Here is a 13,820-nt window from a genome sequence, read left to right as displayed (position 1 = left end):
TACTGAGTTTATTTTTCCCTGGGCCAGAGGGGTGTCAGGGGGCTCGGGGTCCTCTGTCACGGACACACGGGGATGTGTGCCCTCGGCGTGCTGAGCTGGACAGGCTGTGGCTTATGCAGCCCACTCCTCCTGGATGGAGGAGAAGCTGGGTTCAGAGAGGGCTGAGCCGTGGGCTGGGGGGGCAGGCGAAGGCGTTCTTCTGCTTGCCTTTGGAGGGGGCAGGGAAAGGAGGCGGGGGTCTCCCTGGGCTGCTCCACCCCACCACGGGACCCCAGACCCTCCTTCCAGCAGCCGCAAGCCCCTGGTTCTCCATCTCCACGGTCCCCGAGGTCCCGGCTCCCACGGCCCCGGGCGGCTGGTCTCCACCCCACTGCCCTGGCAAGTCACCCCCGTCTGTGCCTCAGTGTCCTCATCCGTAAAACGGAAACACCAGCAGTGCCCACCTCCGGCCTGCAGAGGGTCAGATCAAACCCGGACCGTCCTGGCAGAGACAAGGAACTGTGCAGCGTTTGTGGTTAGAGGCCATCTGGCCACAGCCGGCTGCGGAGGGTGACCCAGGGGACACACCGCGGAGTGCCGCTCAGAACTCCTGTCCCCGGGCGTGTGGCCTGGGGGAGGAGCCGGGCCCCAGTGCCCGCGGCGGCAGGTGCGGCCACGTAGAACTCTGCCAGCGGGAGGAACTGGGCGACGGGGCCTTCCGACGCGGACCAGGCAGCCCACCCCCCACGAGGCCCCTGCAAAGTGGCTGTTGGCTCAGCCATAGACCTTCAGGCAGATCCGAGCCTCCGGGGCCTGTCGGGCATCCCTGCACCAGAGCTGGGGTGCGTCCCCCCGACATGGCCAGGACGCGCCCTGCCCAGGCCCCATCGCTCCCACCGCCCGGCTCTCAGGGGTGGGGGTCTCCCCACTCTGAGCCGTAATGGGGGACTGAGCTGGGGAAGTCTGGCCAGTGCTGTCCCCAGATGGCGCAACTGGAGCCCCGGAGGGTGCCCGGGGCTGGGGGGCCGCCCCGCAGGCAGCCCCAGAAGCCCTGGCACCCGGGAGGCTGCTGCAGGGGGAGGGGGAGGTGAATGTGTCAGTTTATCCCCGCACAAGTAGTGACCTGTCAGGGTGGGGGGGGACCAAGGAAATATTTGGGATGACGGAGCCGCTGGCCCTTTAAGGCTCCTGTAACAGGACACTCCCTGCCGGGCCGGGCCTGGCCTCCACGCTCAGGCTGACTGTGTGTCTCCCCCTCCCTCTGACTTCCCGCCAGTCCCAGTTCAATTTGCTGAGCAGCACCATGGACCAGATGAGCAGCCGGGCGGCCCCGGCCAGCCCCTACACCCCGGAGCACGCGGCCAGCGTGCCCACTCACTCCCCGTACGCACAGCCCAGCTCCACCTTCGACACCATGTCCCCCGCGCCCGTCATCCCCTCCAACACCGACTACCCCGGCCCCCACCACTTCGACGTCACCTTCCAGCAATCCAGCACAGCCAAGTCGGCCACCTGGACGGTGAGTCGTGCCCCGCTCCCAGCGGGCGTCTGCGGGGCACGGGGGAGGGCCGAGCGTGCCCCGCTGTCCGGCGGGCGCGAGCCGCCCCGTCAGGAGGGGCGTGGGGCAGGAGGCGGGTCTCGGGGCCGGGCAGTCTGGGCGTGCCCACCCTTCGGACGTGTGGCCAGCATCGGCCAGCCTCCTGCAGGGCCCTAGAGGGGACGGACGTGGTTCCCCAGTGAGGTCGCGGGGCTGTCCGGCTGGCATCTGCTGTTCTGGGGGCTTCAGCTTGACCCCGGCCCTGGGTGCGCAGAGGTGGGTGGCTCTGCCGCCTTCCGCCATCTGAGGTGGGTGAGCAGCAGCTGCCTCCGCCAGCCAGCGGGGGTTCTCGACGTGGGCTCGGCCCGCACGCGTGGTGTCTGCGGTGCCGCCTCAAGCACGGGCAAGAGACAGGGAGCGGGGGGAGAACCACAGCCCTGCAGACCCCAGGTCTGGCCCCCCGCGGGACCGTGCCAACCTGGATGACAGCCCGTGTCCCCGCGGCCCCAGAGCTGGGCCCTGCGCTAAGCACTCTGCATCCACGTGGATGCTTCAAACTGCCCAGCTCCCCACAGCATGCCCACCCAGAATCCGTTACTGTCCCATTGTGCAGCCAAGGAGACTGAGCCACGGGAGGGCAAGCAGCTCGCTCAGAGCTGTGCAGATGGTAAGCTGGGTGCTGGCATGGGGAGCAGGGGGCTGGGCTCCGGCTCTGCACTCCTCGGCCCAGGGCTGCACTGTCCACATTGCACAAGGGAGAGGAAGGAGCTGCCAGCCGTGCCCACCGGCAGGGTAAAGGCTGCAGGATGCCGAGACCCCCAGGCAAGCTCAGGCTCGCCTCCGAGGGGTGGGCTCGCAAGCGTTGGTGGCAAAGGCAGCCCAAGGCCCTCTGGGCCCCCTGCCCACCCCCGGAGCGGGGAGTAAGCCCTGGCCTGGCACCCACCCCGTGGACACCTGGCTGTCCCACCACCGGGCAGTGCCGCCTCCTCCCAGGAGTGCCAGCTCCACGCTCAGCCCCACCTGGGACAGGACCCTGGAGCAGAGAAGTTCCCGTGAGAGTGGCCAGCAGGTGACCCCAAGGCTCTGCTTTAAGAGCCGGTCCGGTCCTCAGTCTGCGGCCAGCCAGACTGTGGTTTCTCACACTCCCGGAGCCGCAGTGGCCTGGGCCAGGCATGCACGGGCCCGTCTGCGGTCTGGGCTCTCGGCCACGGTTCCCCGCGGCTGTTCCTGGTCCTCGCTGGGGCTGCAGGCTCCCCCAGGTGCTGACCCATCGCTGAGTTAAGGCTCAGCCCAACTCCACGGTCTCCGCTGGCCGAGAGGGGCAGGGACCGCCGCGGCCTTGTCAGAGCCCTTTTTCCTCATTGTAAATTGTCACCCCGATGCTCCTTGTCACGGTGGTGACCAGGCTACGAGGGGCCGGCGCTGCGCAGCACGTCGGAGCTGGCGACTTGTCTCTACCATTATTTCCTTGGCGGGCGGAGGCGGCGATGGGGTGCCAGGTAGCTGGGTTCCCCTGGAGGAGGGTTCTCTTGATTCTCTATTGCCTGTGAGGTCCTGGTCCCCACGCCCCAGCTTTGAGGTCTGGCTGGGTGACAAGAACCAGGTCAGAGGGCCCCCAAGGCATCCCCACACTTGCACACCTCCACTGATGGGCGGTTCACTACTGGTCCGTGTTCAGACTTGTTCCCCAGCCCTTTCTCTCTTCAGTAAGGGGAAGGGCCCTGGTCCCTCCGGCCCCAAGCGCTGTCATCGGCGCCTGAGTTGCTGGTCCCCCAGGTGTCCTGGAAGGCACTGTGGGGGTCCTGGCTCTCTCCTTTCTGCTACTTGAGGGTGCTGGTGTGGTCTCTGCAATGGAGGGCCTCGGGGGTCTGAGCTGGTCCTGGGGGGGCAGCAGCTGCCTCTCTGCTGGCTGCACCCCCTGTCTGGGGGCCTCAGCCATACCCCCAGTTGCCACCACCAGGTGGGCAGACACAGGGCTTGGTCACAGCTGTCCTGGCCCTCAGTGGCTCCGCGGGGTCGTCTGTCCCGGCCAGCCACCTCAGGGGGCAGGGGAAGGCTCACCCGTGCCACCAGCTCTGCCTCCGAGCTCCGGCCCCACACCCCCACGCCCGAGCCGTGCAGACCTCCGTCCCTGTCTGGACGCCCCAAGGCCCTCTGCCCTCAGGGCTGGGCAGAGGGGCAGGGAGCGGCCGCGGGCACCCGCAGCGCCCCTCCCAGCCCGTACCTTCGCAGGACAAACATCGATAATGAGGTTTTGGCACCTCGCTCTCTGCATGCAGACCCCCACAGGCTCCTTTCCTCGCCCAGGGCGGGCTGGGCGGCTCACGTGCGGGACGGCCCCCCGCCGCCCACCTGCTCACAGCTCTGGGGTCTGACTGCGCGGGCGCTGCCTGGACTTGCCGCTCAGGCCACATGGTCTGCAGCCCCCGCCACACCAGTCGGCTGGTAACTGATAGATAATTCATATTTTTCTCAAGTACAATTCCAAATTGACTGCTGCCTTCACACTTCTTCCTGCATAGGAAAAACACCCCCTGCCACCACGGCTATTGATGGGGTCTCTGGTCTCTGGCTGGCCCAGGCCTCAGCTGGGCGGTCCACCTGCCCTGGCCAGCTTCCCTCAGATGTCACATCTCACACCTTGGGCACCGGGGGTCTGGAGCCCTCAGCTCAGAGGCACGCACGTGCGTGTACGCGTGCAGACACAGCACACGCGTGTGAACAAAGGCACACACACACACACATGCACACGCACCCGTGCAGGCCTCCTTCGCCCCCACAGATGGCCAGAGGAGGCGGGTCTCAGGTCTCCTCAAGGAGGCTGCAGAGCAGGGAGCAGGGCGTCGGGGGGAGGCGGGGTTTGGCCGGCGGGGATGCTGCGTGGAGCGGTGCAGCGGGCTGGCCCCTTGCAGGGTTCACCTGGGCTTCGGGGAGAGACAGACACCACGAGTGACCACGGCTGTGAGCGAGGCGCGGCACCCTGGGACGCTGACTTTTCTTAGACAGGTGGATGGTGGAGCCAGGTGCCTTCGTCCCTGTCCCACACCTTCCCGGGACGCTGTGGGGGTCTGAGAAGGGGCGGGGCCCGGCCTCAACCTGGTGGCCACTCCTATCCTGGGGCCCCCGATGGGTTGGCAGTGATGGGGCCGGCCGGCGACAGGAGGCCGGAGGAGTGGAGAGTCAGAGCAGCTCAGAGACGGGCACCTGGACGCTGTCCAGCCCAGCTCAGCCTCCCCCTGCTCCAGGCTGGGCCCCGCCAGGGCAGGGGTGTGTGCTCGCCCCTCAGGATGCTTGGGGAAGGGGTGCTGAGGTCAGGCAGGAAGGCTTGGAGTCCTGACCCAGCCTCGGGGGGACTCAGTGGCCCTGGCAACAGCCTGCGGGGCCAGCAGCCTGGGGTGTGACAGTGGATTGTGCACAGATGATGACATAGCTAGTCCCTGGGGCGGCCTCCAGATAGCCCCTGAGTGACCTCCCGCTGCCCTCAGACCTGGCGGGCATATCTGTGTGTCTCCGCCCTAGGGGCCAGCGCCACCTTCTGCCCCCGGAAGGGACATGTGTGGAAGGCAGCCGTGGGGGGGTGGGGCCCAGAGCTGCGCGAGCTTCTGGGGTGGAAGGCGGCTGAGTCAACACTAATGGATTCAAGAGAAAACTTTCCAGCCCCTCGGAGGTTTGCAGGCAGGAAAATAACAGCGGAGGTGCCCCAACACGACCACGGTATCAGTTGCGTTATCCTAAAAGTTTATGGAATGCATAAGTGGAATTAATGCCTTTTACTGGCACCGGAGCAATTATGCGCATTTAAAGCCGCGGGAAGCATCCTGACAGTGTTTATTGTGACAGGCGGGTTTTTAAGAGGAAATGACACTCAGGGGGAAATTGTCCAGTTGCTCGCACCTTGCAAAGCTCCGCGGGGCGGGCCTGGCCGCCTGGAGGCCGGCACTGGCTCAGGTCCGTGCCTCAGCGCCCCGGGCTTGTGGCCTGAGCTGGGGGTCACCTCTTCTCTCTCCGCCTTCTCCAGCAGCTGGGGAGCCCCTGGGCCTGGAGGTTAGAGAAGTTGGTCTTGGAGCCCTTGGACCGCAGGGGCCCAGGCCTGAATCCCAGGTGGGTGGCCCCCGCCTCACACCTCCTGGTTCTTTCAGGGTACAGAGGGAGAGGGGCCCGTGGACCCTGGATGTCTGATCAGCAGCACAGCCCCCACGTCACAAGTCCCACCCTAAGCTCCCGGGGTACCCGTCGTAGGCTCTTGTGTTCGCCCCACTTTACGGATGAGGAAACCGAGGCTCATAGGGGGCAGGTCTCTGCTCAAGGTCACCTGTTAACAAGGGGCGGGGCCAAGACCTGGCTCAGCGGCCACAGGACGCACGAGGGACGAACCCTGCTCGCCTCGGGCACTTACACGGCTCGGTGGGAGCCTCGTGCCACTACCTGGAATTAGAGGCTGAAAAACGACCCCCACCTATCCGGAGCAGGTCCCCAAGGTCACTAGACACTGTGGGCCCCTCTCCTGCTGGCTGGGGGTGGAGTTCACTCAGTGAAGAGGGGGCGATCTGCTTCTGGGTCGGAGGGGGTCTTCAGTGGTGGTTCTGAATGGTGCGCAGGGGGGCCGCCTGTAGCTTCTGCGGCAGGAAGGTCAGAGGCAGGAGGGCCCCGTCCCCAGGGCACCCCGCTGGAGCCAACGTGAGCTGCCACCCTGAGCCCCTGCCACAGCCGGGGCCACAGCCTGGCCTCCGTCCTTCATCTCCCCCAGCCGCCAGCCACTGGTCCAGCTCCGGCCCCAAGACCGTCCTGGGAGCTGCAGAGGCAGAGGGTGGCCCCGCTGTGCCGGCCCTAACCAATCCCATGGCAGCGTCTAGGACGGCGTGCCGGGGTCAGGCTCTCAGGACTGTCCTGCGAGGCGAAGGTGCCGCTGACGCCAGCGCCCTGCCTAGGCGGACTGACTCTCACAGTCATTCGGCCAACAAGGCCAGGCTGGCTTGGAGGACAAAGCAAGACAGGGCTGAGGGCAGCGGGGACTCCTTCCTCCCGCAGGCAAGGGCCCCACCCTGTGGTGGGCAGAGCCGGGCTGGTGGCCGGCCACCCACTTCATCCCCGTGCTGGGCACCTCTGTGGCCTGGCCCACAGCCCTGCTCACTGGGTCCTCGCCAGGCCGCCTGCCTCCTCTGGTGGGCAAGGTCAGAGCCAAGCTCACGGGCAGAGTAACCTGTGCTTGGACCGGCTGAGGCTGAGGGTGGTGCATCAGACGTGGCCGTCGTTTGTGTGCCCGGCGTGGGAGGGCGGCTGCCAGCGGGAGATCAGAGGCTTCCTGAAAGCCCAGTCCTGTCCCCAAGGACCAGAACACGCCCTGCTCACCCTTCTGTCCTCGGGGTCCGGGGGAGGCCCAGCGATGTGCAGAACAAGGAGGCCCGGACCCCACTGCCCCACGCAGCCTCCAGCGTCTCAACCCCCACTCCCCCGGCCTGGCCCCTGGCGTGCTGACCGTCAGCGTGCTAGGCCCTCACTCTGCACTGCAGACATGGTGCCCACCGCCTCTCTCCTGGGTCAGGTCAGCACACACCTGCTGCCCATGGCCACCCAGACCTCCATCCAGGACTGAGCCGTGGACATGCTCTCTGCCAGCCTGCAGCCACACGCGAGATGAGTTGGCCTGAGGCCCATGGTCTGGGGACACGGCACTTCCAGGCCATAAGGTTCCTGGCGGCTCCTGCTCAGTTTAGGACCTGGCTGGAGGGCATCTTGGGCGGGCTGTCCGTCTCCCGAGGGTTGCCCCTTCAGCCCCAGGCTCACCTCTCCACAGTGGGCAGCTTCTTGTCCATAGCCTCTGGGGACTCCCCCGGGCAGTGGTCAGGGGCACTTGGCACCTGCAAAGCGTGTTCCGCCTCCTGCTCACCCTCGTCTGGGCTCCTGGTAAGGGGACTCCTGGCCACAGCCTACGTGGGCTGTCAGCAGATGCACCTGTCCCCTGCCCCGGCCAGGAGCTCCTGAAGAACCACGGCAGCCTCTCTGAGCCAGCACGTGTGCCAGGCCAGCCGCTGGCCCTGTTGGCGGCCAGGCGCGCCCAGCAGCCTCCGGCCGCTATGCCCGTGGCCAGCTTGGGGTGTTGCCCGTGGGTTTCCTTGTGCATGGACCCTTGCTGCCCTGACTGTGGGTGCTCTGAAGCAGGCTGGATGATGGCCACAGGGGCCCCACCTCCTCTCCGAGCTGGTGGCTTCACTGTGGTCCTGCCCAGGCCTCCCTGACACCTGTCAGAGCCCACCTGCTCCCAGCAGCTCTCTGAGCGAAAACGCAAGAGCATAGCGGTGAGGCTGCGCAGGGAAGGGCAAGAGGCCCCGTGAGGGGCCGGCGCAGTGTCCTGTGGCTGCTGTCACCTCGGGAGGCCCCTCTCCTGGGGAGACTGGTACCGGGGCTGGTGACCTGGGCTCCCTGTGAGTCTCAGAGCCCGCCCTGTGAATCCACGGAGCCCCTTGCCAAGGGTCCTGGGCAGCAGCTAGGGTGAGGGTCTGTGGCCTAAGGGGTTCCTCAATGGGGTCTTAACCCAAGAGGAGAGAAGTGTGGCTCTGAACGCACACGCGCACACGCGCACACGCGCACACACAGGCTCGCATGCACGGAAAGCAGGTAAAAGTGGGCTCTAAAGAATCACGTGGAAAGAAAGAGCCCCCACTGCAGCCCATGGCCCAGAATCTGTTGTAACAGATTCACCCACGCTGGTTAACGGTATTTGCGGTTTGCAAGATGCTACACGTCCCTGGAAAATGACAGACAAGTTATTATCACCTCTCCACTCCCCTCCTGCCCAAACCTGCCCGTGCCGGCACCCGGCTGCTGGGGAGTGGGCCCAAGGAAATTAACAGCCTCTGTGCTGAGCCTGCCACCCGCCACCTTCTGCCCACCGCCCCCGCACCAGCCCTGTCAGGCCTGGGGCTCCTAGCCAGGCCAGCGTGGACTTGGGGGGGTTCCAAGCAGAGAAGGGGGGGCAGGATGGGCACACTCCAGCGTTTGGGCGCACCATTTCCTGTAAGCATGAAGGAACACACGCATCCTGGACCTGGCAAGTCTAGACGGCTCTGTGTCAACAGCCGAAGATAAATAAGATTTTATCAGCTCAGAATCTGTTGAAACACATCCATGTAGCGGTTCTGGGGAAGGAGCGGCGGGCGGGAGAGGAGAGGCAGCGCCTCCACGTGACCTTGACCACAGCATGTCGGGGACCCAGGCGTCCTCCTCCCTGCCTGCTCTCCTCAGGGCTGAGCCCCAGGCCCAGCTGCCCTGGGAAGGGGGAGCAGCTGCTGCGGGGGTGGGGGGCTCACACCCTCCCGGGCTCATGCCTGCCTCTCTGGGCTCCTTCCGCAGGTCACACCCTGCTTCCGCCCCACGTTTGGCCATCCTAGGCCCCCTCCTCCCCAAGGCCACCTGTGTCGCCACCTGAAGCTGCCCTGCTCTGTTCTTGGGTGGCGGCTGGCAGGTGTGTGTGCCCAAGGGCCACCTGAGCAGAGAGCCGGGCAGCACAGGGCTGGGCACCCACTGTGGGGAGAGGGGCAAAGCCCAAGACCAGCGGTGGCCTCACCCCGGATGCAGAGGGAGGGAGGGGTGCCCTCCTCTCTCCCTGGCGCCTGAGCCCCCTCGCTGCTGCCCAGAGGAGGACCTGCCCATCCGGCGGCTCCGCACCCCCAGCCCGCCCGGCTCCGGGAGGGGCAGCCACCTGTAGTTGCGCAGTACCAGGGACAGCTCCCGGCGGTTCCTCCCCAGGGCGGGGCGACCACGCAGCTCCCCGAACCCCCCACCCCCACCAGGCCTCCAGCCACCGGCGCCGCTGGACCTGCGTTTTCCCGGGAACTCCTGCGAGGAGCCCAGAGCCCCCATCCCCACTGGGGCCCCCACCTGGGCTTCCGGGGGCTCAGCTGGGGGCTGCCCTGAGCCCTGCCCCCCGCCTGCCCGTCCGCGGAATGGGCGCTGAGCAGCGGCTGCTGGGGAAGCAGGGCCCAGGCTCCGAGGGGGCGGCCAGGGGTGCTGGAGGGGCTTCGAAGCAGCGCCCTCGCCGTTCAGACCACAGAGGCTATCAGGGACCTAGCTGGGGGAAGGGGGTACGGGGGCCCCTCAACTCAAATGCAGCTGGAACCCAGCTCCATCGCTGCAGAAACTGCCCGGAGCCACAGCGCCACCCCCTGTGAGCAGAGAGCCGGGCAGCACAGGGCTGGGCACCCACTGTGGGGAGAGGGGCAAAGCCCAAGACCAGCGGTGGCCTCGCCCCGGATGCAGAGGGAGGGAGGGGTGCCCTCCTCTCTCCTCCCTGGCGCCTGAGCCGCCTCCAGAGCTGTGTGGGGGCCAGAGACGCCTGTCACTTCCCGCCCGCCCTTTGCAGCCCACCTGGGCCGGCCTCGGTGGGCCTAATGGCCCCATCTCAGGCATGGGCCGGAGCTCCAGGTCAGAGAACTGTGGGGGCTCGTGGGCGGCCAGCAGAGATGGGGTCCTGCCCTCCCAGTCCAGGTCACTGCGCTCACTGGGCACCTTCCCAGGCACAGGGTCAGGGGCTGCCCTGGGCTCCAGGGAACTCAGGGGGTGGGGCGCCTGGGAGGGGGCCAACCCCACAGGCATCCAGTTCTCATTCGTGACAGGGAACGAGGGTCTGGTCCTGAGGTCAGTGCCCAAGGAAGGCTGAGCCAGGTCCCAATCCCTGGAGGACAGGAGGCCCCAGCCCACCTGCCCCAGGCGCCCTCGGACCCCCCTCCATGGACGGGGGGTGCTTCAGGCTGGGTTTCGGCAGGGAGGGCAGCTCGCCCTGCACAGGCTGAGGGCACTGGGGACCTTGCTCCTGAGCTCAGGGCCACCTGCACCCCCCATGTCTCCCTCTCCCTTGCTTTTCCTGTACCTGGATTTGCGTCTGTACCTGGAAGGCCAGAGAGACGGCACTGGTAGCCAGTGGGGGCCTTATGTTTTGGGGTCAAGGTGCCAGGCCCCAGCTTCTTTGGCAAAGGTTGGGGCACAGGGGGTGTGGGGTGGGGAGTCTCAGACTTGGTATGCCCCCATCCCTGGGGCATGAGGAGGGGGCATGAGGAGCCCTGGATTGGTCCCCAGGAGCCAACGATTGGGGGGTCAGTCAGCTTGGAAATGAGAGCTCGGCACCCTATAGTCACCAACAGTCACCTTTGAACAGGTGAGAGGCGGCCTGGGCCCCTGCATTGGTGACCTGGACCCCTAGGCACTGTCTGCTGAGGCAGGAAGGGTATCACCCGATCTTCCCTTGGGGCAGGGTCCCTGGCTGGGGGGCCTGGGGCTTCATGGTCAGACCCCCCCACCCCAGTGGCCCAAACCAAGCCACAGCACTTAGCTTCCCCCCTCCCCTGTGTTCCATGAGCCCAGCGTCACCTGGCCCACCTGAGGACTGCACATCCCTCTGCACAAATGCCAGGAAAGCGTTACCTCCAGGCTTTTAAATCTGAAGCACCGCGCTGCAGCCCCCACCTCAAACCGCTGCAGTGTTGGGGGCTTAAGGTTCACACTGGGAAAAGCCAGAGGTGGCTCTGGCAGGCCTGGCTCCCAGCACTGCCCCCCTCCCCACCCCCAGCAGCTCCTTCCCGCTTTCCTGGCCTTTGTCACCTGCATCCAGAAATGGGCGTAGTGGCACCTGCTCGGCCCGGGAGACCCACGCAGAGAGCGTCCGGGCCTGGCTCAGCGGGTGCCGGAGCAGCTGCTCTCGCTGGGCTGCCTGGGCGCGTGGGGGGCTGCCTCAGAAGGCTTGGGGGGGGGAGTCCAGTGGGGGGCACAGCCCAGCGAGGGCCCGGAGCTGGGACTGTGGCCTCATCCCGGGCCCCTCCTCTCCAGTACTCCCCACTCCTGAAGAAGCTGTACTGCCAAATTGCCAAGACGTGCCCCATCCAGGTGAAGGTGTCCTCTCCGCCGCCCCCAGGCACCGCCGTCCGCGCCATGCCCGTCTACAAGAAGGCGGAGCACGTCACTGAGGTCGTGAAGCGCTGCCCCAACCATGAGCTCGGGCGGGACTTCAACGAAGGTGAGCCCCCCCACCCGCCCCGGCCCCTGGACCCAGTGGCCAGGGAGACAGCAGGGACCCTGGGAGGGGCCGACCCTGGGCGCGGCCTCCCCGCAAGTCCTCCCGGCCAGCCTGGGGCCTCGGGTACTGGTCCCCGGCAGAGCGGGGCAGGGCTGCTGGGCTCGGGACCCCGAGGGCACCAGGGCTGCCAGCCGGAGGTCAACCTGTGAGGTCCAAGGGGCCGAGACTGGCAGGTGACGCAGCGCCATGGGGCAGGGGGGCGGGGTGGACCTGGGCTGGGCACCTCCCTGAAGCAGCGTCCCCTCCCGGCAGGACAGTCTGCCCCAGCCAGCCACCTCATCCGTGTGGAGGGCAACAACCTCTCGCAGTATGTGGACGACCCTGTCACTGGCAGGCAGAGCGTCATGGTCCCCTACGAGCCCCCGCAGGTAGGCAGGGCCCTCAGTCAACCGTAGGGTGGGGCACTTGGGCAGAGATCTGCGTGTCACGTCAGCTGGCAGACTCGTTTGTCCTGTGTCCCCAAGATGTTGAGTCCGTGCCACGGAGCCCCTTCCTCACCCTCGAGGTCCCATCCCTGCCCTCTGGGCCTCCGTGGGCACGAGCTCCCCATCTCCAGTGGGGGGTCCGCCAGCCTCCGACTCAGCCCTCACCTGCTCCCTCTTCCCACCTGTCCATTCCCCCCGCGTGGGAGGAGGGTGGAGGGGCTGAGGCCTGGAGGCCTGAGTTTGTGGCGGGGAGAGGGAGGGGGAGGGGAAGAGGTGAGCCCCATGCAGTGCCTGGAGGTGTAGGGTGAAGGCTGGAAATGGGGGTGGGCTGCAAGGGATGGGCAGGGGTGGACAGGCCCTGGGGGGCTCTGGCCTTGACCTGAAGGGAGCAGAAGGTCTGGGGGTGCCATTCTGGGGCAGCTGTGGGGGCCCCGCTGGGGTAGAGAGAGGTGAGGGTAAAGGGGTGATGTGAGGGGGGCCAGGGCAGGAGGTGGAGACTAGGTCCCAGCCCTGAGCCCTCGGCCATGCCTCCCAGGGCGCGTGGGCGACAGTGAACGCTCACCTCTCCTCTCCCTGGCTCTGAAACCACCCCCTAGGTCCCCCAAACCGTACCTGGTTCCCCAGGCCCCATCCCCATACCTGACCCCAGGCCTCCCCAGACCTAAGGCCAGCCCTTATGTCAGTGGGACGAGGCTCGGTGGGGGGTGACCCCCTGCCCTCCCTCCATGTGACCGGCTGCCATCTGCCCGGTGGCCAGGAGGGCAGTGCTCACTCGCCCCCTGGTGGCCACCACGGGGCAGCAGTTTTGTGAAAGGCGAGGTCTCCCTCCACCGGTGACCAGAGACCATGACGCCCACCTGTTTTCTGGTCCCAGGTTCATGTCTGAGGACTCTACACGCTCCCTGGGGAATGGGTGTGTGCTGGGCCTGGGGTCCACGCGGACGGTGCTGGTCCTCCCTCCAGCAGAGCAGAGCAGTGCGCCCCTCTGCCCACAGAGTCAGTGTGCACACACGCCTGTGCCCACAGAGTCAGAGTGTGCACACACACCTGTGCCCATAGAGTCAGTGTGCACACACCTGTGCCCACAGAGTCAGAGTGTGCACACACACACCTGTGCCCACAGAGTCAGTGTGCACACACACCTGTGCCCACAGAGTCAGTGTGCACACACACCTGTGCCCACAGAGTCAGTGTACATACACACCTGTGCCCACAGTCAGAGTGTGCACACACACCTGTGCCCACAGAGTCAGTGTGCACACACACCTGTGCCCACAGAGTCAGTGTACATACACACCTGTGCTCACAGAGGCCTGTGTGCAGCACACACACACGCAGCCTCCAGGCCATGCCCTCCGACCTGTGTCAGAGGGGACAGTCAGGGCGACCAGACCACAGCACTCTGTGCCTCCCGGGCACAGAGGCCAGGTTTGAGCTCACTTGGTACCCAAGGCCAGCACAGCTCTTGACACTCAATGGATAGACACATGGGTGGGTGGGTGTGTGGGTGGGTGTGTGGGTGGATGGATGGGTGGATGGGTGGTGGATGGACGAGTGGACTGTTTATCATGGTTAGGTGAGTGGATGGATGGTGGATGGATGGGTGGATGGATGGACGAGTGGACTGTTTATCATGGTTAGGTGAGTGGATGGGTGGGTGGATGGATGGTGGGTGGATGGGTGGATGGATGGTGGATGGATGGACGAGTGGACTATTTATCATGGTTAGGTGAGTGGATGGGTGGGTGGATGGATGGTGGGTGGATGGGTGGATGGATGGTGGATGGATGGACGAGTGGACTATTTATCATGG

General features: G+C 66.2%; 1 protein-coding gene across 3 annotated transcripts in view; it reads left to right on the top strand.

Moving 5' to 3' along the window:
* The first annotated feature begins 1,267 nt into the window (after nt 1-1,267).
* The window catches only part of TP73 (tumor protein p73), a 17,939-nt gene continuing 5,386 nt past the window's right edge, over nt 1,268-13,820 (top strand). For all 3 annotated transcript variants that reach the window (XM_025048590.1, XM_025048589.1, XM_015591327.1), the window contains exons 1-3: nt 1,268-1,498; nt 11,336-11,522; nt 11,835-11,950. In XM_025048590.1, the coding sequence (XP_024904358.1) occupies nt 1,283-1,498; nt 11,336-11,522; nt 11,835-11,950 (519 nt within the window). In that variant the 5' untranslated portion in view covers nt 1,268-1,282. The remainder of the gene's footprint in view (nt 1,499-11,335; nt 11,523-11,834; nt 11,951-13,820) is intronic.

The sequence above is a fragment of the Pteropus alecto genome, unplaced genomic scaffold, assembly GCF_000325575.1.
Source record: "Pteropus alecto unplaced genomic scaffold, ASM32557v1 scaffold125, whole genome shotgun sequence".
Classification (NCBI taxonomy): Eukaryota; Metazoa; Chordata; class Mammalia; order Chiroptera; family Pteropodidae; genus Pteropus; species Pteropus alecto.
This window is presented reverse-complemented; position numbering and strand designations above follow the sequence as displayed.